Source organism: Labrus bergylta, chromosome 20, assembly GCF_963930695.1.
Source record: "Labrus bergylta chromosome 20, fLabBer1.1, whole genome shotgun sequence".
In the NCBI taxonomy this organism is placed as follows: domain Eukaryota; kingdom Metazoa; phylum Chordata; class Actinopteri; order Labriformes; family Labridae; genus Labrus; species Labrus bergylta.
Genome location: NC_089214.1, coordinates 9,657,532 through 9,681,039, shown reverse-complemented (window position 1 = coordinate 9,681,039; position 23,508 = coordinate 9,657,532). Strand labels below are relative to the sequence as shown.

General features: G+C 39.6%; 2 protein-coding genes across 4 annotated transcripts in view; one reads left to right on the top strand and one right to left on the bottom strand.

Annotated features, from left to right (window-relative positions):
• Positions 1-1,129, bottom strand: part of LOC109992948 (LYR motif-containing protein 4B) — a 33,773-nt gene extending 32,644 nt beyond the window's left edge. The window contains exon 1 of the mRNA XM_020645740.3: positions 990-1,129. Coding sequence (XP_020501396.1) covers positions 990-1,075 — 86 coding nt within the window. The 5' untranslated portion in view covers positions 1,076-1,129. The remainder of the gene's footprint in view (positions 1-989) is intronic.
• A 171-nt stretch (positions 1,130-1,300) lies between these two features.
• The window catches only part of fars2 (phenylalanyl-tRNA synthetase 2, mitochondrial), a 111,292-nt gene continuing 89,084 nt past the window's right edge, over positions 1,301-23,508 (top strand). Inside the window, exons 1-2 of one of the 3 annotated variants that reach the window (XM_065949068.1) lie at positions 1,301-1,347; positions 6,674-6,875. The gene's annotated coding sequence lies outside the window, so the exon portion shown is untranslated. Of the gene's footprint in view, positions 1,348-6,673; positions 6,876-23,021; positions 23,173-23,508 lie in introns of those variants that run through there. The other 2 variants (XM_065949066.1, XM_065949067.1) reach the window with 2 other exon arrangements.

The window sequence follows — 23,508 nt, the reverse complement described above, 5'->3', positions numbered from 1 at the left end:
TTTCTTCTTAGAGAAGAACACATTTACATTTACTGCAACATTTACATTTCAGACTGCAATATTTATTTATATTTCTGCAATATTTTACATTTCATACTTTATTTTATATTTCTGCAATATATATTTATATTCTGTTATGCTACTACCTGTAAATAACTCCTACCATACATTTCCCATCTTACCTGAATGAGAATTCCTTTTTTTTTAATTTTCTTCTTTTGTTGTATTTAGCTGTGGATGCTTGTATGTGTGTGCACTTTAAGGTGAAGCCAAATAATTTCGTTGTACAATTGTATAATGACAATAAAGACAGTCTATTCTTCTTGTTATATATTGTTCTCATCATTTTGAATGCTTTTTATTTATCTCATTTAATTGTATTATTTTGTATCTTTAACAGCCTTTTGAGACCTTTCTGTTATATCTTTGTTATTCCTTTTATTTTTTGTAGACTACTCTCTGTTTGACCTGACTGTTGATGTTTATTCTGTTATTGTCCTGAGTTCATGCCTTTGCTTTGTAAACATCAGTTTTTAAAGGTGCTATATAAAAAAGTTATTATTAATAAAGACTGTTTCCTCTTTGTAATTTATTATGGCAATATTGCAACTTAAAACTTGTAATTACGACTTTATTCTAGAATTCGTAGTTTACCTTTCTTAAATGTGGCCCTTGTAGTAAAATTGTAATGCAGTAAAAGATTATGTGACAAACACTCCGCAAGAACCTGAATAAACAAAATACAACATTTTAATATAACCAAAATAATTCAAAAGTGAACATCCGATATAAGCAGCTTAAAGAAACCTCTGTCCAGGGACGCTAGCTTTGCCTTGTAATCGTTGAGTAACAGTGACGATGACACCATCTGACACGGTAGCTGATGTAAACACAACCTTCAGCAGCCACATTAACCTCTTTCCAGCCGCTGACAATCAATTTAAACTATCCAGAAGGGAAATTCACACGAGTCCGACATCATCTCTTACCTGTAGTTATACGAGGGGAACTTATTGCTCTCTGTCAGCATCATTCGGTAGAGAGAAATCACCTGCGCTCGTGTGGACGCCGCCATGATGTCGCTAACAACGACTGGATAACTCTCAGGACCCTAAATAACGTGTGACTAAACAGCGCCTGATCAGAAATAAGAAATTATTCTTGTATAAATATTTTTGTCTTTTCGCGGTGATTTATCTAAAGTGACATAGTGATTTATCCGTACTCATGCTTTTTTTTTTTAATCACAAAAATGTGTAAGAATCTTAAATGAGAATATATATTTATTAAAGTCACAGGCACGTCTCCGTCGACTAAACACAACTCAACGCTGGAGTGTGACAGAAGGTGAGTTAGCTTAGCTCATCTCAGTGAATGTTTCTAACCTTATATTGTGTTTTTATGAATGAGCGACCATGTGAGGAATTAGCGACTGAGTTTGAAACACTAACCGGCTGCATGTCGGGTCACACAGCGCTTTATTTCCCTCCAAAACGTCCCAAATTTGAGTGTTTTTATTGGTTAAACCATATACAGTTACATGACATATGACCCCTTAGGGATAGGGATGTTCAAATCATTGAAGATGTAACAAGTGTGTGAGTTATCATGCACACATGCTGTTACTACATCACTGTGAACAAGAGTTTAATACCTCTGTGACCTTTCTGACAGGTTATCTATAACCAGGTAATGTCCTCTTAGTAGCTCCAAGGTTTATAAAATGTGCTTTTCTTGTTTGACACCAAAATAACACAAATAAAAATGTATCTCTTTACAAAATAAGATGCTAAAAAAATAAGGAAGTGCATGCTCACAACCTTGTCTTGGATCCTTCTGACACACTTCAATATTACACTTTGTTTGGAACAAATGGAACAAAATTCATATCTCTGTTGTTTTTTTTTTGCTGAATGGTACGGAGCCCCTGAAGTCCCAAAAGGTACAACATTTCGTATGTGTTGCATCTTATTCGCACAAGTTAATATCTTGTGCCCCAAAAGTGATACAGCAAAAATATCAAATTTGAAAAACTATCAATAAACTGGACTGGAAGCACCACACAGAGGCCGTCTACAAGAAGGGTCAGAGCAGACTCGACTTCTTGAGGAAGCTTTTAATGTGTGTAGCAAAATGTTGTCCATGTTTTATCAGGCCGTTGTGGCAAGTGCCGTTTTCTTTGCAGCCGTCTGTTGGGGCAGCAGCGTCAGGGGCTTGTGACTCTAAAAAGCTTAACAAGCTGCTTAGGAGGGCTGGCTCTGTGCTGTGGAGCCCCTGGAGGTGGTGATGGGGAGAAGGACGATACAGAAACTGTTGAACATTATGGACAATAACGTGCATCCCTTACACAATCTCGTGTGTGAACAAAAAGAGTGTTTTTAGTGGGAGGCTACAACAGCTAAGAAGCAAAAAGGACAGATTTAAAAATACTTTTTTGCCTACTGCAATTGCACTTTATAACGACTCCCCTTTAAGTGAGGACAGAAGACATTTAAACTTTTAAACTTTAGCCTGAGCTGCATATATCAAACTGTATTTTGCACACTTGACTGATTCTTTATAATAATTCTTTATTTGTCTATCGCACTGGCAGAGCTAGTATTTTGTACTGTTATCTATGAGTAACATCTACTTGTGCACATGGACCATCCATACCACTTTTTTATCCTGGCTATGTATTGTGGGCTCATGTTTTTTTTTGTATGGGTGGGATATGTTTGTATATATGTGTTGTGTTGTTTGTTTGTATGTATGCTGGCTGCTGGAACACCTACATTTCCCTGCTGGGATGAATAATAATAATAATAATAATAATAATAATAATAATGTATACTTTATTGATCCCGCGAGGGGAAATTAGTTTTTACACTCTGTCTAGTTAACATGCTACATAAACATAGGCTGAAATACACACACATGCACATGCACAAACAGGATCCTATGGACATGCACTAATGGAGAGGTTTCAGAGTGAGGGGGCTTCCCACAGTGGGCGCTCCTGAGCTGGTGGGGGGGTTAGGTGCCTTGCTCAAGGGCATAAAGTATATCTTATCTTTATCTTTATCTTATCAATAAAGCTTAAAAACTCAATGTAATGTAATGCCCTGACAGATGCTCTCCAATGCTGCTGGTTAATGCTTCTTAATCTATTTACATTCCTGTTGCACATGCAATCAGTTTTAACCATAAACCCTTTTCACACATACGGGAAAACTCCGGAGATTAGTCTACCCGGAGGTGATTTAGGCTATTGCTGAAGGCAAACAGCCAGATTTTTTCATGCAGACTTCACCCGGAGTTTATCCAGCTAGACCCCGAGTATTTTTTCTGCAGAAAGTCCGAGTGAGCTGATGTCTGAACGCAGCAGCATATACTCCGGAGAGTTCAACTCGAGCCAATGGGACCCCAGTGACATTGACTGCCGCACAGTGCATAAAGTACCTTCACACGATCACTACGATCTCCGTGCACGTAATTAAACGGCTGCATTCTGTTTTCTGTTCGTCAGTATGTTGTTCTCCTCTCTTTTGTGAATGTTGTCATTCCATTGGATTACACATAGCATTGATATAAAGGCTAATATTCTCATTATAACGTCGTGTAGCGGACTCTGTTGCTTCGGCCTCTACTTCTGCGTTGTTTCTTTACGTCACGTCTTACCTCAGGAAATCCCCCCCCCCCCCTTTTGACAGGGACAGTCCCCCGCTGTGAGGAGCATATGTGAACGACTAGGTCTATCCTGTAATTATCTAGATATTATCCGGAGTGCGTATGTGAAAACGGCTATAGACTGTCCAAAACATGGACCTAGTCTAAGTTGCATCTGAAGAGGTGTAATGAGGCCCACAGTTGGCGGCCGACGTATTGGAAATGCTATTTTAACATAACTTCTGATGTGTAACGATTTTTGTTGACGAGATGTTTTGAATGAATTTGACCTTAGAAATGCACAAAGTTGGATTTCTATAAACCAATCACAGTGATTCAACATCTAAAATAGATGGCAATGGAGCCACACCTCCTTTCCGCTAATACGGCCAACCTTTAGGGAATTAGTTGAAGTACACAAGTATATACAGTACATTATGTATTATATTTTTTAGTGCATAAAATGTGTTTAAATTGTGTTCAAAGTTGTGTTCAATGAGTTATCTGAAGAGGTTTCATGGAAAAACTGTGAAGGACATTTTCTTTCACCATTGATTATTTGTCAAATCTAAATCAATACTGACTTCATCAACGTTGATCAAACACAACAACGACAGGACGAGAACAGTTTGTGTGCTTGATTAATGCTGGGCTCTCACCTTCGACCTCTGGGTCAGCTGGGTCAATATAAGCAAAGTCTTATTAGAGAAAATGACACACACAGACAATCAAATTATTTCTATATATCAGAATGAAAAGAAGCTTTAAAAAATATTTCAGATGTTTAGTCATATTTTTAACCGAATTCTGACGGGGAGAAAAAGAAAGAGCACTGTGTGTGTGTGTGTGTGTGTGTGTGTGTGTGTGTGTGTGTGTGTGTGTGTGTGTGTGTGTGTGTGTGTGTGTGTGTGTGTGTGTGTGTGTGTGTGTGTGTGTGTACAGTATGCTCTTTAGCGTCGGATGTGTGAAAGGTCAGTGACACATCCTGTTTGTTGATGTCCTGCTGAATTTTAGTGTAAAGGTCAGTGGCACTGTGTGTGTGTGTGTGTGTGTGTGTGTGTGTGTGTGTGTGTGTGTGTGTGTGTGTGTGTGTGATACATTTATTTTGCTTTTCTGATGTAGGCCAAAATGTGGTGCTTGCTGTTTTAGGTGTGTTTATGTGTGTATGGAGGTAAAAACTCAGTTGATTATATTGATCATCATGTCTGCTGTTCAGGTCTAAAGGTGTTTGTGTGCGTGTGCATGCGTGTGTGTGTGTGTGTGTGTGTGTTCGTTAGGGCTGTGCTGAAAGATTCCATATCGCCATGTGCTCCTTGCAAACACATGTTATCGATGCAGATGTTACAGAATCGATATGGCTACAAAGCTGGGATGACAGTTTTGAAATACATTCGAAGTATGGTGCCGTTCACAATAACGCCATAGCTCTGGGATTAAAACACTTTAATGGATTCCTAGGATCTCTGAGGACCTGAATTGAAGTGTTTTAAGTTGTAGGATCCTTAATATGCCTCTGCCGTTATTCTCAACTATAAAGAACAGCTGTTGGAGGACATGGTCATTATCCAAAATCAATGTCTGTCACGATATGTATCGTATCGTGGGATTGAGGGAAATACCAATTGATATCGATAGGGGATGCGCATATAGCCTCTGCCTCAGAATTTCAGATGAGAAAAGTAGAAGCATTCTTGCTGGTATTAGAATAGTTTTTTGTTTTGGAGCTTAAAAATAAATCAGATATCTGAAATAGAACTCGATACGTTTCTGTACCTTTTCTAATCAATTAATTCAAAAAGCACTTCAGCTGCTATAAACATTTCAGTCTCTTTTCATTCATCTAATCAACTCTGTTTGTCTCTCAGAGACGGTTCTCCTTCCTGTCAGCGTTAATCATGCAGATTAAAGAACTCTGCTGCGTTATATACTATCAGTGAATGGATAATGTGGACGACGGTCCTCACAAGTTTAGAAGTATCCGTGTGTTGGTGTCCCTGCAGAGCGGGCTGACTGATGGACGGCTCTGCAGGAGCGACAGATCAATAAAGGAGGATTTCCTTCAGTCCCAGCTGACTGGACGGACTCGCTCTGTCTAATCGCAGCTTTCAGTCTGAATCCAGCAGATCGACACACGCGGCTGTCACAGTCCCTGTTCACACAGACTGCTAAACGCCTTTTATCCTGCTTCAGTCCAGTGTCACATCTACTTCTGCCGACTCAAACACGCTCACAAGGAGAGCAGTTGTTTCTGAGAGATGGGAATCACAGCAGGGTGTTTCTCAGAGTCTAAAATGAAAAGAGTTTCCTGGAAGAGAAGCTGATACTTCCATTTTTTTTGGAGGAAATAGATGGAACAAAAACAAAAATGTTTGTTTTGATTTGACCTTTTATGCTGATTCCAATTTTAAACTCACACATACTGATACAATGCTGGATGGCTGTACTAAGCGTGGGAATAGTTTCAGATCACGAGGTAAACTTATGTTGGAGTAATCAAAGGATAAGTCTGCAGAGGGCGCTAAACAGCTTTTTCTGCAAATCATGTGATAGTGCCGCGGTATGAAACCAAGAATTTCACGAGATGGCTTCAAGCCTATACGTTAGCCGTTAAAAACCTCTTACTTAGGCTCTCTTCTCCCACCACTGGAGAGCTGGCCAATGTGGAAAGAAAATGTATAAGCAACATAAGTACGCAACAATCGATCATGTTCTGTCACTGCATTGAAGAATCGTGCAGGTGTTACATTCCTGTGTATGTTTTTTTTTAACTTTAAAAAGTAGCTCAACATAGTGGCATCATTTAAATCTTCTTAAGTCTTTAAGGACTCAAAAAGATGATGAATGTCAAACCTTCCACATTTTTCAGTCCCAATTGTTTGTTTCATGTTGGGAAAGTTCAGTAAATAAAAAATAAAAAAAACTCCACACTGAGTAAGTTTGATTGGTCTGTTGGTAGTTTCTCACTTTGAATTAGCGCTGTGAGCCTCACATTGAGTTTTCTTTCCTTTCTGCTCGGTGGATCAAGGCCCCGGCGTCCCCTCATCGACCGCTTCCTCCTGTGTTCAGACCTGCGGAAGAATCTGTCTGGGACACATCAGCCCGTGACCCGAACCTGATCGCCTGTAGCCCATCCATCCGTCCAGCCGAGTTCACCCCCCCCCCCCGCCCCCCGCCCTCCATCCAGACATCCATCGTCTCCTCCCTGCACCAACAAACTCTTCTGCACAGTAAGTGGACAGCTGTGTGTGTTCGTGTGAATCTCAAACTTTGTGTGTGTGTAGTTGTAATGTTTCCTCATGTTGAACATCATATTGATCTCTGTTTTCCTTTTTATCTAAACCTTTTCTAATCTCAATGTGCTGTATTTGTGTTTTGGGCCGTTTGCACATCAGTGCTGTACACGTGACAATCCCTTTCTGTCTCTACTGCTGAAGTGCCCTTTTTATTTCACCTGGATATTTGCTGAATTTGAAGTGACAAATTGATATCGATGCTCATTTCATGCGTATAAGTGGTGCACAATTGAGTCATCATGTCCCGAAAAAAAAAAAGGTAGATTGATCCCGAGTTTTGGTTTGCTGTTCACTTGACCGGCGCTGCATTATACTTTTTTGAATGATCTCATGCCTTTAAAACATGGCAAAGACTTCCTTAAACTCAATGAAATGAAAGCATCAGTTTGAGTCCATTTGGAAGCGACTGCCTGGACTGATGAGTGACTGATTGAGTTTTTCTCAAAGAGAGAGAAGAGCATTTATTGTTTCTGGGGTTATTGTAGACTCAGCAGAGACGATGTTACAGTAACGGTGACAGTAATCTTTACAAACAGTTGTCTGCATATGAAAGCAGTTTGTTTTGTCCAATCACGTTTGGCTTTGGTTTGAGGAAAACTTGGAGCAATAGAGGCTAAACAAGATGGTCCAAATACAATCAAGCAACTCGTCAGCTGTCATCTAATTTTAATCATGACTTTTCTTTAATATATATGTTCAGAAATCAGTGTGTAATTGCCTCAAATGATCTGGTTGTTGACATTGGCTCTCCACTCAGTTCTCCTAACAAGCTAATAGGACTTAATGATAAAAAATACAGAAAATGAAGTCATAACCTTTAAAAGTGATCGACGGCAGTTTTCCTGAAGAACTGCAAAAAGTCAAGAAATATTGGACTACGCTGCTGAGAGCGTTGTTGTCAAATGATAGCCGATCGAATCAGATTGCCAACAGTTATTATGAAAGATATATTAATGCTTTTCCATCATCCATTCATCAGTTTTTTTCTCTTCTTCTTCTCCTGGTTTTGTTGTTTTTTCTTTTTCTTTTCTTCTTTTGATGCCTCCACATTCACTTTTTTTTATTGCATCTCATACTGTTTTTCCCACATGAAACTTTTTCCATATGTCCTGCAGGCCTTATTTAAAAGTGAATTCACAGATATTGCGGAGGATAAATAAATGAGGATTGGTTGTTTGTTGGGCGTACCTGTAAACTATAAAAGACAGCAGAGGTGTTTCTAAAGAGACACACAGAGCTTGGAAAACAAACACAATAGCGGGAGAAGAAATAATGTCAGAAAATAATGAAAGCGTTGTGTGATAAATTAAACATTTGTGACGTTCAATTGAACATCAACAGATGCACGACCATGTTTTTCAGGATGACATTCCAGACATTTGAGGCTCAATTCAAGTTGAACTTAATTTTTGTCAGTATATGTCTAATATAGATTTCATGGCTGTGACCTCGCCCTCGCTGTAGCTGCATAAAGAACGATCGTAAACCTGTTTTTATCTCGATGTGGCGTTTCCCCGTCCCTCTCAGGCTGAGGAAACTGAAGTCGGAGCAGCAGATGTAAACAAACTCGACCTCGGCTTTAATTGGCGGCAAAATGCAAATAAAACCGAAACGAGGCGTCGCTTTGATGTGGTGCGGAGACGCTGCAGAATCAAAGAGCGAAGAAACCGGACTGAAGGAGACATCTGTGGGGAGGGCTCTGATGTTTTAAGTGACGAAGTTCGATTCCTGCAGAGGGTCAGGGACACACACCTGTGCTAAGTAAAGCCTCCGCGTTACAGGTGAGGAAGATAAAACTGAACTATAAAACAGAGGATAATGTTTCTTTCATCAGTTTTAGTGGCATCGTCTTCTTCTATTGAGTGTCCGGCAGGCTGTAGGCTACACTGTGAAGCCACGCTGCCCCGAGAGACGAGGTGGTTATCATGCAGCACGTCTACGTTTTAAATCAGAATTGTCCGTCAATAGGAGTGAACTACAGGCTTTGCTCTTCTGGGGCGAATGGGCCGCACCAAACACTGATGTTGGGGGGTAATTACTAAATTACAAGAGGTACCCAGGTAATTCAAATTCTGTGTGAATGGTGCTTTAGACATGACATGATACAAAGGCTCAGCTGGTTTTTCATTGGTTAATTCTTTTCCCCACTTTATATCTGATCACAAAGATAAGATAAACTTTATTGATGGGGGAAACAAAGCCTTAGGTTATTCTTCACACCAAAGGAAAACTCCTCATTTTAAAGACTCCCATATGAGCCAGGATATATATGTGCTCAGTGACACGCCAGAAGGACAAACTTCAACAAAACAGAGTGTTTATGATTGAAATTCAGATGAACTGACTGACTGTTTTTTTTAATGAGAGTCACGTCCACACATACACAGATATATTAGTATTGGATCTGCCTGTGGTCTAAATTAACCCAGCTCCATCCCTCCTTTACAGAGGGATGGATGGAGGGAGGAGAGGAGATCAGAGCTGCAGCCTTCATTAGCTTTCATTAACAACAGAGGTGCATCCACATCCAGCCTTCGCCTGTAATTACTCACCGCCGCAGGTTTCAACCAGGGAGACATCCGCTCTGAATCTTAACACACGGCTCACTGGACTAATGTTTACTTCAAACACTCAGATATGTGCAGATTTGAATACTTCTCTGTGGAGGTGCAAATAAAGGACAAGTCAACTGTTTTTGATGCAACCACATGGTTTTGCAGAGAATGTTTGATGGGCATTTACAATTTTGGGGGAGAACACATAATTGAAGATACCCACCATCACATACCATTTTTTTTTTTTTTTTAAGTCCTCATTCTGAAGACTCAATGTTTGGCATTTGTCTCTCGCCATCTTGGATCTTTGGTACCAAGCGTTACCAAATTTTGGTGTGTGTTTGCTTACAGTCAGTTTGTGTCCCACATCTTTTCCCTGGGTGCCCTCCATCTTTACTATCTACCTGGTTAGCTGCTACCTGCATGTTATTGTGCTTGAGAGAGCGCCCCAATTGGCTCCTGACAATGTTAATGTCATTGAACTTCACTTTCAAGAGCATAGATTAAAGACTTCAGTTAATATTAAACATGTTTGAATTGATCAGAATGTCTTGAAAGAAATACACTTTTAGACGACTCAGGCTGAGTACTATTCCCCCTTTATACCAAACAATTTACATTTTCCAAAATGTTCTGTTAGTGTGCAATGGATGTTTCAAAGTTGTCTTCCGCAAGCCAGGTCTTAGCGTGTATGCAATAATCACATCCACCATTTAGTAATAAAGCAATGAAAGAGAAAGCAGCCCTGCAGTGCTCTATGTTTAACTGCCTGATTCTGAATTCATTAGTGCTGAATTTGAATAATAAAACACTAAAACCTGTCTGGAATTAAATGTGTATATTAGTATCTGAATCTTCAGACTTACAGCCAAAATGATTAACTGGTTAATAGCTTCCTTCAGTGACATTCATTTGCATTAGTGTATGTTTTGTCTCTTGGCCTCCTTCCTGGTCTCGTTGCGTTAAAGAAGCAGCTTTGGGTCTGCCATCCAAGACGATCACTCAGCTGTTTTCTTCACACTGAGAATCTTAAAGTGAAAGGATTTTAAAGAGGCCATCTTTAACATCAAAATCTCTGCAGTGAAAACTGCCAAGATGTTAGGACTGTTTTCAGGTTTTTGGGTGAGTAGACGGCAAAGAGGCACTGAGTGGGAGGAGAACTTGGAGGTATTTAAAGTGCACTAAATGACCAACCCAAGCAAAGTTTCTTCATACCTGAGAGATTGTTTCCAAGTGTCATTTAGTCTTCATTCATTAATTATAATCAGACTCTCCACTTAACTGTATCTTCCAATATGAAATCCGCCAGAAATTTGGAGCCCCCTACAAAATAATTAATATTTTTAAAAACGATCATGTTTTTACTAGGGCTGTCATAAGATACATTTTTAGTTGCATGTTTGAAATTATATTACTTCTACTTATTGTTATGCTTTTAATTAGAATTTTGTACTGTCTTTAGCTAAGGATACTTTACTCCCTATTTAAATACAAACCTGCTTTTATTTTGAAATAAATTAAGACACTTCCAGTAGATACAAGGTTACACCATTGACTTAACCTCGGAAAACAAGTGAAATGTTGGATATCAAGAGGGGGACTTCTCAGACATTCAAAGGAGCCACTGTGTCTTTATTTTCCATCACTGTGACTACAGTTTCCCTTTAAAGTACAAAACAGCTAAATGTCAACACAGGTAATGCCTTAAAGTTTTACAATAGGGAATGTTTGAGTGAGCATCAAACTCATTGACTCAAGATGATGATTGATCCCTCTAGTTTAGCAAACCATCTGGTGCATGAGCAAACTGGAACAAACACACACTTCATCAGCAGGTGTGTTTTCTGGTCCAAACCTCATCACTACTCTTCACCTTTCTGGAGGAGAGGCCTTTCTTTTCCCCTTTATCCCTCTGTGTCTTTCTGTCTCCAGGCTGTTAAAATCTCCGCCATTCAGAGAAACTTGCCGTCTTCTGACACTGAAGTACATTTCCCATGAGGCCGATTGTCTGTCGTAGAACCTTAATCAAACCTTCTTGTTGTTCTTGGCGGGGCTGTAAATGAGGTCGGACCCCAGGTGTGCAGCACTAAACACATTATCTGAGAGGAAGCCACCTGCCTGGACCTTGTTAATGACAGATCGACACAAAACAACATAAGGGTGTGTGTAGGTCGGCTGTAGGCCAGGATGCTCAGATTTTATTAAGAAGGAGAGCGATAAATGACTGGTACTCTTTTTTTAGAAGTTGAATATCCAGTTAGGTTGGGAGAAGATTCAGGAAACCCAGAAAATGTAGTCGTGTGTGAACTATATCTAGAAAATCTTGCAACAACAGCTTGCATTAAACTAATTATTCAAATAACTGGCATATGAAACTTTTTCAAGATACTTAACATATGACATTAAAAATGGAACAAAAAAAACTAAAGAAGGAATTGGGAGACCATTTCTGTTGCAAGGCTAAGAGGGGTTCAAAAGGTTTAATGTAAAAATCCAAAGTGTAGCCTGAGAACTAAATGAAGCTAGTTGGACTGAAGTAATGATCCGGCATTGCATGCTCCTTGTCGAGGGCTAGCATTTGTTCAGCTCTTAAAAAAAAAGACAAATTAGCTGCTGTGCTTATTGTTGAGAACTGCAGGGAGACGCGGGGCATACAGCAGGCAGTTTACAGGACATCAGTTTGTGTGTGTGTGTGTGTGTGTGTGTGTGTGTGTGTGTGTGTGTGTGTGTGTGTGTGTGTGTGTGTGTGTGTGTGTGTGTGTGTGTGTGTGTGTGTGTGTGTGTGTGTGTGTGTGTGTGTGTGTGTGTGTGTGTGTGTGTGTGTGTGTGTGTGTGTGTGTGTGTGTGTGTGTGTGTGTGTGTGTGTAGTCCATTGCGTCTAAATATCACCCAGGATGTCAAATTGTGTTTGCGTTTTGAGTGTGTGTGCACAGCCTTTCTACCGTGTGTTTGTGTGTGTGTGCCCTCCATCTGTTCTAGAAAGCCCTTCCTGAACCTGCTGAGCCCACCAGACCTTGTGCTCCACACACACACACTCACACACACTCAAAGAGACCCTGGTGAGTCGCTCATTATATAACCTCTGAAATACTTCCTGGACACGCATCACAGACACTGACGCACACGCACACACGCACAGACACACACAGACACACACAGACTCGAATCCAAATGATTCCAAAATTTATTCCAAGATTTAAACTTTCCCAAACTTTGTGAATCAGTTAATCTGTGACTCTGCTCTGTTGTGTTGTTTCATTGTCACTTTCCACCAAATATGTAAATGAATAAAGTAGGCGTATGCAAATAATATTATTTTTATTATCAATTAATCTGCCAATGAGATTCTGAATCACGTAAACACAATTTAAATGCCAAGTTCTATTGTAGTAAATGGACAATCTTCACATTTGGAGGAGCTTAAATTGGACACTGTACGCCTTTGCAGATATTTCTTCAAAGATCACAGTTTCTTTCCAAAGTTAACAGTGACCCATTCAATGAACTTGCATACATATCCATACAAGAATCTGTATTAAACAGTATCGAGACAGGCTTACTGGCTATTGCTGTAAAGCTGTAGGCAACTCGCAATATAACCGCCGCCCGCTGCGAAACCTAAATAGTGCTACAAGCCGGGGTCTGGGGCGCTCTTGAACATGGGGCGTTTGCTAACCCCTAACTCCTCTCTCGCTCCACCCTCTCCTATGGTCACCCCTGGCCCTAAAAAATAAACATTGTGGTGTCCAATTGTCCAGCTCAAGGTTTATTTTACTCAGTTGAGAAATCAAATGTCGATGTCAAGTGGATTCAGCCTTTATTCATGATGTTAAAAAATAGTCCTTTTCTGTGTTGGGCCTTCTTTTTGCAGAGTAGGAATCTACAGTGCAGAGCAGATTTTAAGCTTTAAATTACCTGAATGTGTTATTTCCCCTTATCTTGGTCTACACTGCGGCATCTAAATCCTTGTTTTATGACCTGCGAGGCCTCAGCGGGTCTCTGAAAGTCTCCTGTCTGTACTGTATCTGAGCCAGGATCGGAGGGTAACAACGGTGAAAATAAAATAAAACATTCAGCTGCTAATAAGGAGACAGCAGAGTGTGTCGGGTTCTCTGTGGAGCAGACAGGAGGTTAAAGGGAAATATAAAACAACTAGAGACCTGTTCTGTGGCATAACCCTGCTGCTTTGTTTACAATCAGTGCTCTCATGGCTGCAGTCTGATGGGAAATAATAGGAAATCTCCACAGTGATAGGCTGTAGTGTGTACTCAATGTTAATATTAACATTTTGTGTTTGTGAGTCATTCTGTGTCAAGTTAAAATTTAAGAAAATCTATCGCTCGTTTGTCCGTTCCATCCATCCATTTATCCATAACTCAGATTTTATGGACTCCTTTTATCTTCCCTACTGTTCCATCCATCCATCCATCCATCCATTGGATTGGTAGTTTCATCCGTTGGTCACCCCATCTATCCATCCATCCGTCCATTAGATTTGTAGTTCCATCCATCCATCAGCTGTTCCATCCTCCTATACCTCAGTTGTTCCATCCATCCATCAAGCCCTCTGTCAGTGGCCTTTTCCATCCATTCATTTAACCATCACTCACATGTTTCATCCTTCTGTCCTCCCGTCTGTTCCATCCATCCATCTGTTCCATCCATCCATTCATCCATTAGATTGGTAGTTCCATCTATTGTTCTCTCCATGTTAAGATCATCCATCCATCAGCTGTTTCATCCATCCATCCATCCAACAGCTGTTCCATCCTTCTATACCTCAGTTGTTCCATCCATCAAGCCCTCTGTCAGTGGCCTTTTCCATCCATACATTCATCCATCCCTCAGACGTTCCATCTATCCATCCCTTGGACATTCACCACCAATTGGGTTGTTCCATCCATCTATATTATTGTTCTACCTTTCAATCTAGCCATCATTCCATTTATCTGTCCCTCTTGTAGTATATCGCTCTATTGTTCCATCAAAGATCGCTCATTCCATCCATGTATTTTTTAGCATTTCTATTCTAGTTTTTGCTACCTACTGTTCTATCGGGGTTTTTTTATCATTCAATTAATCAGGATTTTTTTTTTTTCTTTTTATCGATAAACCCGTCAATTGTTATATACCGGTATATCGTTCTTGGTTTGCTTTTTCTGTAAACCTGTAAAAAAACAGAGCCACTGCAGATGAATATATGTTCAATATTATTGACACTTGAAAGAAGCTGATCTGAAATTAGAGGACTGTGTGGACATTTGCAGATATGAACGATTCAGATTCAGTTTTTATAACTTTAACTAATTAATTATTAATTAATTAATTGCCAATATTATTTACAACAACAACAAAAGACACACCTCCCACAGCTGGCAGATAAAATCACATCATTCAAAAGAAAACTGGAGATGTAGGACCAGTGAGTTACAGGGGGAACATAGACTAATTTCAAAGCCTGAAATCATTCATTGAGGTCAGCAAGCTGAACATTTTCTTCAACATTTTGCCTTCATTAAACTGTTCTCTCGAAGCTTCAGAGACCAAAATCAGGACAGAGTTTAGTTCTGGAGTGGAGACAAGGATTAAACAAAGTCTAGCTTTGCCTCGCCTTGGTTTAAAAATCCGCTGGACTTGAGAAGAATATATATCCGTGTGAGAAACGATGAGGGGAATGAGATGTGAAGAGTGCGATCATGGATGCGTGCAGAGGAGTGTGTAGTGTGTGTCTGAGCAGACCTACAGGTCAGCGTTCAGCCTTTCATCCTCACTCAGCTGCCAATTACTTTTCAACACGAGTCTCCTGGCCGACACACACCTGCGACCTGCCGGCTTCGCCCGTTTTCATCCCTCGTCTCTTTCATCTCGCCGCTCTCCTGTTCTACAGTGGCAGCAGTTTGTGTGCTTGAAAAAGTCTTCTCTTTTTATTAAGAGTTAGGCTCCAAGTTTGAGAGGATAACTTTTTAAGACCTCCTTTCAAAACCAGTCCGTTTGCTTCTGAATTCCTGGCTCCTTCTGTGATGACCTGGAGCAACAGAGTTCAAACATTCAGTGTACATTTTGAATCAGGTTCTTTTGGTGCTTCTTGTTGAAGAATGAAACTTGATGAACCAGCTGTTTTCATGCAGGAACACCGTGAACTTGACTTATTTCTTTGAGGTGAAAATGATTTATTAAGTCTGTTTTAGTTTCTTTATCAAGTAGGAAGGAACCAAGTCTTCCCAGTGCCCAGGGTTCCTAAACAAAATCCTATTACCTAAAAACATGGCCTTTGTGGAAAATTTAAGCAGAGAAAATTGTCCATCACTCGGTCCGCAGTGAGCTGGAATAATGCCAACTGAAATATTCATTTACTTCTGTGTAGCCCTTGTGTAAATGGAGTTTTTAGTTCTTTTAAATCCCCACACATAGTGGGTCCAACAAATTCAAGTTTGTCCTGCATGTGTGCTTTTAGTTAGGGGAAATATATAACCTTCAAATACATCAGGACTGAACACATCAAAAGCACAAAAGTTTTACAAAGAGAAATTGATGCATGGAGAAACATTGGACCAATCAGTCAGAAGTGTTTGACCATATTTAAAAAGACGCTCTGTGCATGTTGGGCACAATCTGAACTCTCTCCTTAATTAATCCTCTCTTTTAAAACTAACTTTAAAAACTGTTTGAAATAACTTTTACCTCCCACCTTTCCTGGCCCTTTAAATGCAGAGATTCTGCATTACAAAGTCAAAGTTATGTAAAGCCAGGTACACACTACAAGATTACCTGTCCCGATTCTCCGCTTCTGATAATCCAAAGCAAAGTCCTGTTTTTTTTTTTTTTTTTTTATGTTCCGAAAGATGAAATCGTCTGGTTTTCTGTGGTGTGAGCCGTGTTTAGAGTGATCAATCTGCTTGGAGGAATGTCTGGGCTGCAACGATTTCAAATCCTGTTGTGTTTTGGGAACACGAGGACAGCCAAGCATACACCCAGTGGATTTTAACATGGAAGAAATGACAGCCAATTGTGAATGCCTTGTTAGTCCACATGGTTCTTTAGCTTCCCTGTTCTGGGATTTCCTGTTTATCAACAAATGTACGTTGTCGAGGAGAGGGAGGCGTTAACAGCACCATGTGTGTTTTACAACAGTGCAGTTGCACTCACAGACCTTCAGTGGGCGCCAAAGAGCATCAAATCAAATCCCTATATGTTGTTGCTTTAACTCTCCTGGAAGAGGAAACTAGAGTGCGCACATCCAGACAAAATGCATAGAGGCGCGGGACAAAGAATGTACTAATACACAAACGATTTGGTTGCTATAGTGTGTGGAAAGCAACGATGTGAGCAAAACAGCACACCACACACTAACAGATTAATTCACAAAGAACCAGAGTCCTCGCTCTAATACCTCAAAATAATTCACATTTTTTAATACAATGAGGTTTTAGAAATTGTGTGTTTTTTATTACTGCTTTACTACTTCCTGAGATATACTTATGGCATCCTCTTGGGGTGGTTATAGTTATTGTCTTGGTTTTTGGACTGTTAGTCTCCTGCAACATTTGCCTGAGGAAGTTCTTGTAGATTGAAACGTTGTCCTATATAAATCAAATTGCCCATTGGTAGCTAAACAGTGTGCAGACTTTTACATTTCTGCAGTTTAACTCCTGAATGCATGCTATAAAATGCTTAAAGTGGCATTCACTTTCCATTACTTTAATATGCAAACTTTCTTTTTTCTAAAGAACTGCAGCTGCCCCTACAAGTACAGTACATACTGAATGTACTTTCCTGCAGTATGCATACAAATGAGAGAGAGCAACTTAGTCTAAACTTTGCGTCTCGTCTTCGACCTTCTTGCTTTTATGTCCTTTGGAGTCTGTAGGGTAAATTTAGAAGGTTAAACCAGCAGAAGCAAGAAAATGAAATTACTACACAGTTGAGGAAAATAATAAAATAACAGGGAAATTTTTATTAAAAATGTAATGTTACTAAATATATAAAGGCTCATTAATCAAATCTTCCCAAGCATCCATCATGTGTGAGATGTTCCTCAGCTTTCCTCAGCTTCTTGTTATCACTCCAGCATTCATCGCAAATAGTCTCAGAAATAATTTTGCTTTCTCCTAAAGACACGTCTATTTTCAGCCACAGCAGATGCTGTCGAAGAGCTGGTATTGTTATTTTGCCAATATTGTGTAATTATCAGCAGTTGAGTCCCTGACTGCGCTCCATTATGTGGGTGACAACTAAAGGGGAAGAAATGAGACGTCTGCTTCTTTCAAATCCCCAAACATGGAAACTTTGAATTACAAAGTGTCAGAAATTCCCAAAAATAAAAGAAGATGGATGTGTGTGTCTGTATGTGTGTATGTGCTTCTGTTTATGTGTGTTTACAGGATAGTTTCAATTTCCAATGTGCAATCTTTCCAACGTCTCATGAACATATGTTTACTGTGCTACAGCCAGGATTCACACTCCTACACACTTCCTCTCCCTATGTGATAAGCCGTCTCTCTCTCTCTCACTCGCACACACACACACACACACACACACACACACACACACACACTCAGGTGTACAGGTGGAGCTGAAGTCACATTTATTTTTGTCTCATGACACTAAAAACATTCACACATTAAACAGAGGCTGAAAACTGATTCTGATTAGATAGAATCGAGCTGCTTACTGCTCCTCTTGAATACTTTAACATTTTGAAAATGGAAAAATCAATATCACAAACTCTTTTTCAATTCCAGTTAGATTTAAGGTCCTAATGAGCCGACGCTGTAAAAGAGTATTCTCATACTCACAGGCTCTCCACAGTGTTTGACCTTTTTACTTCAGAGGGATTTATGCAAACAAACAATCTGTGGCAGCGTTTTAAACACACAATCAGTATCAGTAAGAGCTGATTGTGAATATCAACATTCATTTAGGAAAGGTCAGTGGCTGTGCAAAGAAAGAGACATAGACCGATAGATATCAGGTTGAATTGTTTTTCTTCTTCTGAGTTTATTAAAATAAATATTTAGTTATTTGCATGTTAAAGTTACAATAAATATAGTACTTGCATTGTGGTTGTAGTGTTTGAAAGGGGAAAGTCATTCATCAGAGCTTGAAGCTTCTTGTAAATGTAACCACTGATGGATGTTGTTCACTTTTTTTCTTCTCCTTCTCTGTCTAATCTAAGCAGTAGCACTCAAGTGTAGTTTGTCTAATATGGGGATGTAGCTACAGACTGTATATTAAGATGGACGACACATCAGCTGCATAGGACAGAAGCCAAAAGATTTAGAGCTCTCCCCTGGTGACTGTCTGGAGTATAGGTCATAGGCTCCACCTCCTCCATGTTAACAGGTGTGACAAAAAAAAATTAAAATACACTTTAAATACATAGACATTGTATCAGACAATTGTGTTTCTGATTTCTGAATTCTGTTTCCTAGCATTCCTGGAATTTAAGCTCATGTTTGGGGAAAAAGATGTTTTAGCACGTTGCTTAAAGTTTTACTTGAATAGTACAACCTGCATTATTCTTCTTTGAAATGAGTCATGTCTTCCTGTCTGAGTCATTCTTGTTGTTGTTGTAGTTTCCTGCGTAGAAACATCAGTTTGACATCATTGATTTTTCTAAAAGCACCTTTTGAGAAATATGACCGCATGACTGAAAGGAATTAATAGGCTTGGAGAAGTAGTTTGCAATTGATCAGACAATTTGGAACCAGTTTCCAGTCGCCATCTTAATCTTTATCCTGTTAAAACTCCAGCAGGAAGCATTCAAACCCCTCCCCCTGATCTCAGGCTGGACGTTGATAAATATTCTGTTTTCTGGGTTTATAACCTGCATGACAATACTGCACCACAACAATAAAAGTTAACTTCAGATTTTGCCCAGTCCACATATTTTCCCGAGCTGCTGGGTGCTGAATCTGACAGATCGGGGGAGAAAAACGGAGCTTTGAGACGCTGCCGTGTGGTCACTGCAGAGGGTGATTGATTCAGATCGGTCCTCGCCGTCCCTCAGGACGACGGCTTGCAGCGATCGATGCTGCGGCCAGCCGCCTCGTATTCATAAAGAGGAGCTCTGCCGCTGCTCCACAGGCTCTTCTTCTATGATGACACACAGTTTACTGGCAGTCCTGAGCAGTAAAGTAATAATGAATCATGAAAAGTAGAGGTACAACAAAAGACTCATTGAATCAGACTGTGAATAATGCAGTTTAATCAATGCTTTAGCCCACAGTGTTTTATTGTGAAGTGAAGGACAGTTTTTCTGCTACTTTTTTTTTCATTTAGTTTTTTTTTTTTCTTTCTGACACACTAACATGTTTATAAAGCTGATTCAAATCCATAGAAGAAGCTTTGTAATGTCAGATTTGAGCTAATAAGTGTCAATTTTGGATGTTTCCTTCAGGACCAACAACGAGGGAAAGTTATGATAAGGATCTGAATTAGCTCATGCACCAACTTGAACCTTTAAAGGTGCGGAATCACCAAAATAAAACTTAAATATGAGACGGACGTTGGATAATTTGTCATCTATTTAATTTGTTTTGTCTGTTTTTTTGCAATAAACCTCTAAAGCATTGAGACTGCGAGGTCCAATGAGAAGCTGTTCAGGAAATTTTCTTAATAGTTAAATCAAATTATTAATAATTTTACATAAATAAAGCCTTAAGTGTTTTCATGTTTAATCGGAGCAGATGAGGATAATATTTGAAGTGCCCAGCAAAACGTAATTTTTCTAGTTAACGTTTCATTAAAAATCACTGCAAACTAGTTCTGATTATAACATTTTATAAGTCAATACAAAGCAACGGAACAAACACTAAACATAAGTTTTTTTGGATGTTTTTTTCCAAGATGCGAAAAGTACTTAAGCCTGAAACATTCAGACTGTCAGAAGCACTCTGACTAAAATTAACTGGCCAAAAAAAAAAAAAAAAGTTTTCAAATCATTAAATCGAGAAGATGACAGAAGTAAAGGACTTTGTTTTTTAAGGGCTGTCACGAACTAAAGTTTTTTTTTTTTATTATGTCAGAAAAATGCAAATTACTTTTTATTTACAAGTTCTTCAAACAAACCAAAAATCCAAAAGAAGTCAAAGAATTCATATCCCAACATCTGAAAGGATCAAAACATTTAAGAAGAAGAGAACAAAGTTTTCTTTATTTTGAGACATTTTCCCTGGAAAGAGTTTAAAGATTAAAAAAAATAATAATAATAATCCCCCTTTCTGTCACTGGAATCCTTGATGAATCAACGCTTCATCTTTACAGCTTTGAGAAACAGATTTTTTTTATTCACTGTTTGTATTTGTTTTAATTAACAGCTCACTTTGTTGCGGAGACGATGAGCTCCCTGCAGATAGTTCAGTTACAGTTAAAACTCTCTGAAGTAACTAACATTAAAGGAACACATGCAGAGTGCCTACAAACAAGCTAAGCTAATGTTAGCGTCAGGTAGAAGGGGTGTTGCATCAGCCCCTAAAATCAATTGAAACCTTCAGCTTTTAAAAATGTCTAAACTTACATTCACCTCAGAGACGTTCATAAATATAAAGTGAACATTTTGTCTGTTTACTGTCGTAGTCTGTCACTCGCAGCACGTCTGAGCTTTCCATGGTTGTGCACACATTAAGAGTAGGACTAGGTGATGAATCGAGTTACATTTAGGTACTTTTCAATACAGCTGATCAATAAATAATAGGTGTTGTCATTTTAAGACACGTGGTATTGACAATGTATCTGACGTTATAAGAAAGTGTGTATTTGTGTGTGTGTGTGTGTGTGTGTCACACTGTAAAGGGAAACAAAAGGATGTATGAGCGGAGCTGCAGCCTCTGCACTTTTCCCCTGAACCATAAAATTCTCCTCCTTTATGGTGTCACACACTCCTTCCCTTATCTCCTTATCTCCTTGTTTCCTCTTCTCACTTTTCCTATTCTCTCCTCTCCTCTCTTTATAGTCTGCTTCTGAATGTTTGATCTAATGTTACTTGTCAAAAAGCTGCCTGCTTCCTGCAGCAGAACATCTACAGATATGACTTTATTGGAGGAGAAGGAGGAGAAGGAGGGAGGTAAAGAGAATAAATAATCAGAACATGAAATGAAAACTCGCCAGAAAGGGTCGGCAGATAAATGTGAGAGGTCTAAGATGACTGATGTATACATTTAAATTCAGTTTTTTGTCTGAGAAATGAGGTTTAAGATGGATATATTTGAAAAGAATGAGGTATTACAAAAGTAAAAGGGATAAAATGAGAGAGAATGTAAATAGAACGAGGAGTAAAAACAGATGGAGGAGGAGAGAGAGGTGTATTTGTGAAGACAGGAGCAGCAGTGATGCAGATTTAGGGAGGGAGGGGGAGACTCTGAGTTTATGGCTTTATAAGATAGAGACCTGGGTGGGGGGGGATATTGGGGGGGGGGGGGGTGTTGGGACGATGAGGAGGAGGTGAAGATGGATGTGGGGTCGTTTCAGGATACACTGTTTTAAATAAACGCCACAGTGTTAGCCAATCAGAGAGACTACAGCTCCCATAAATCCTGCTGCCCCGTGGGCCAACACACACACACACACACACACACACACACACACACACACACACACACACACACACACACACACACACACACACACACACACACACACACACACGGTGCAGGTACTGCAGCTGTCCATCTTTATGACTTCATACAGCTCCTAGTTTGCCTTTGTGTGAAATAACTAACATTCCTCAGAAGCTGGACTTCATGAAAAACTTTGTTGCAGTCAAACCTCTGACGTTTCTGGCTGTAACAAGTAAAGTATGAATTTTAAAAGACTGTAGATAACTTTCATACTCATCCATCAGAATTTCTATCACTTTGTCTCTCTCTGGCAGAAGTTGGTTCGCTTTATATCTCTGGAAATCAACATCCTTGTCTGAAGATAGCTGATAACTCCTGGGTTGGAATTATGTATTGCTCTCCACATGGACTGTTTTTTTTCTGCGTACAAAGCCCGATGAAACACCATAGTGGAACATTTCACCACGACTACAAATGGAACAAATACAGTCCAAAAATCGTGTCATTTGTCGACTGATTCTCTTTTTAAATGCAGAATTTTAAAAAAATGTCTCCTGCATACCTCGATAGACAAATTTTCTATTGTTTCTAGGAGAGTCCCTTTAAAACAACTCTATTCGCTGCATGTTTCAACACTCTCTGATTAAACCGTGGACGTTTTTCCTCGACAGTGGAATAATCCCGATCAAACAATCCTCCCTGTACTGAACATTACTGTGTGTGTTTTGAGACTGTACCGAGACTGTACTCCTCTATTATGTTCCTTAAAAGGCCAAAAAGACAAAAGATTTCAATGTATCACATCCTGAGTAATCTCCCCTTTTAGAAATGTGTAGGTTTGCATCTTAGCAGTTCGTCAACGAGTGTGCTAACCAAGCTATTTTTACAGTGTATAACCTTTTTATTATTGTTTTACCTTTTTTGTTTCGTTATTTCATTCATCAAATGACACAGAGGTGGGTGTCGGACGTTGAGTAACCGTCCATGTTGGCGAGCGGTTTGATTCGTGTACAGGAAGTGGTAATCGCGCCAGAGAGGGAGTCCCTCTAACCATGGGGGGGGGTCGAGCGACACTGACACTCCTACAGTGAGAGAGAGAGAGACGCCACCTGCTTCTCTGTGAGGTTCTAATACACACACACACACACACGCACACACACAAAGTCGTGATCATGATGGCATGTGTTCTTTAAAGGAACCACGACAGATCAGAAATAGCTCCCTCTGACTGTGTGACAGTTTGTTACACAGTCACATAATCTGTCTTTCTCTTCGCTCACACTGTCTTACTTGACGCCAAATGTAGATAATTGTTTGCGCTTCACGTACAGAGCATTGCTCAACATTATTTTTTTACATGCGCCAATGTTGGCATGCTCCATTGTTTTCAGCTGTAGTCACAGCATGGAAAAGCAAAGATGGGAGGAGCTAAATTCCAAAACAGAATAAGAACTA